This window comes from Capsicum annuum, chromosome 8 (genome assembly GCF_002878395.1).
Source record: "Capsicum annuum cultivar UCD-10X-F1 chromosome 8, UCD10Xv1.1, whole genome shotgun sequence".
NCBI lineage: Eukaryota > Viridiplantae > Streptophyta > Magnoliopsida > Solanales > Solanaceae > Capsicum > Capsicum annuum.
Window position 1 is genome coordinate 150,124,576 of NC_061118.1, and position 1,520 is coordinate 150,126,095.

A 1,520-nucleotide genomic window follows, 5' to 3' on the forward strand; every position below is an offset into this window, starting at 1 on the left:
TTAATTAAATAATGTAAAGACTTTGACTTTTATTTTTGTTTAATAACGCAAGGCGTTACAAGTATTTTGATGAACAAGGACATCAATGCTATTTATTATATACCGAGGGCTAGTTGGTCTTTTCAACTTTAATCCAACCCAGGTAACCAGTTGGTAATTGGTTAAATGACAGAAGTACCCCTAATAACCAATATAAATTTAGTTGGAATTGAATCACAAGTCCCACATCTCAACTCTGATCTTTTTTCTCTCTAAATAACACACACAAAATGTCAGAAGCTAATGAATTTGCAGCTGTTACCAAGGCTTTCTCAGGTTCTTTTCTTACTATATTCCCCTATATACCAAAGTTTTCTATCTTATATTTTATCAGATACTTTCTAAATATTTTAAATTATTAACAATTTGACTTTATTTTTTATGACAAATTTGCAGGACTTGGTGTAGATGAGAATTTATTCATCTCATCAGTGGCGAGATGGAATCGCTATCAGAGGGAATCCTACAGGGTGAGCAACTCTGCCTTTTTCAAAGAAGACGAGCGCCAATTCCAGAGATGGGATGATCACCATATCCTCCAGCTTCGTCAAGAATTTTTGCGTCTCAAGGTACTTTCTGAGAGAAAGAAAACAAATTCTATGTAAACGTATAATTATGTTGAGGAATACATGGCATTCGAGTTAAAAATAAGTGTTGAATTAATATCGTAGGATGCAGTGGTGTTGTACACAATGCACCCATGGGAAAGAGATGCGCGTTTGTTTAAGGAGGCATTGCTTTTGAAAATACCTCAACATGATGTTCTCATTGAGACTGCTTGCACTCGATCCTCTGGAGATCTTTTGGGAGCACGAAAAGCCTACCATTCACTTTTTGAACACTCGATTGAGGAAGACATTGCTCACCATATCAAGGGTCAAGAAAGAAAGGTCTTTCTTCTCTATCTTTTCTTGTATGACTTATGATGTATGCATTGATTTTATTCTAGGGGGCTCGTCTAAATCAGATTTGTTGTGACAAATTAACAGCTACTAGTTGCTCTTGTGAGTTCCTACCGTTATGAAGGTCCAAAAGTGAACGCTGATCTTGCAAAATCTGAGGCTAAGGTGTTTGTGAATGCAATAAGAGATAAAAAGAAGAGCCTAATTGAAGACGAAGATATTGTGAGGATCCTGTCAATCAGAAGCAAGCTCCATCTTAAGGCCATCTACAGTCACTACAAGGAAATTACTGGCAACTTCTTGGACGAGGTAACAAAAAAGAGTTCCAGTTCTATGCACCGACCATCTAGACTTTTTTTATGATAAGATGATTCATAATCTCTATTTTTTTCCCTTCAGGATCTTAATGATGACTTGATCTTGAAACAAGTTGTTCAATGCCTTTGTGTACCTCAAGCATACTTTAGCAAGGTAAAATAGCAATCACAAAACTGATAAATATATTGTACATTCTTGTATTTTTCTCCCCTTTTTGTTTGACTTTTTCTTTTTCTCATTTATTCTGTAGATTTTGATCTC

General features: G+C 35.6%; 1 protein-coding gene across 1 annotated transcript in view; it reads left to right on the forward strand.

The window, feature by feature from the left end:
• Positions 1-203: 203 nt before the first annotated feature.
• LOC107879778 (annexin D4) overlaps positions 204-1,520 on the forward strand; it is a gene marked incomplete in the record, with an annotated part of 18,445 nt that continues 17,128 nt past the window's right edge. The window contains 6 exon segments of the mRNA XM_047394578.1: positions 204-315; positions 436-608; positions 711-929; positions 1,029-1,250; positions 1,341-1,412; positions 1,510-1,520. Coding sequence (XP_047250534.1) covers positions 270-315; positions 436-608; positions 711-929; positions 1,029-1,250; positions 1,341-1,412; positions 1,510-1,520 — 743 coding nt within the window.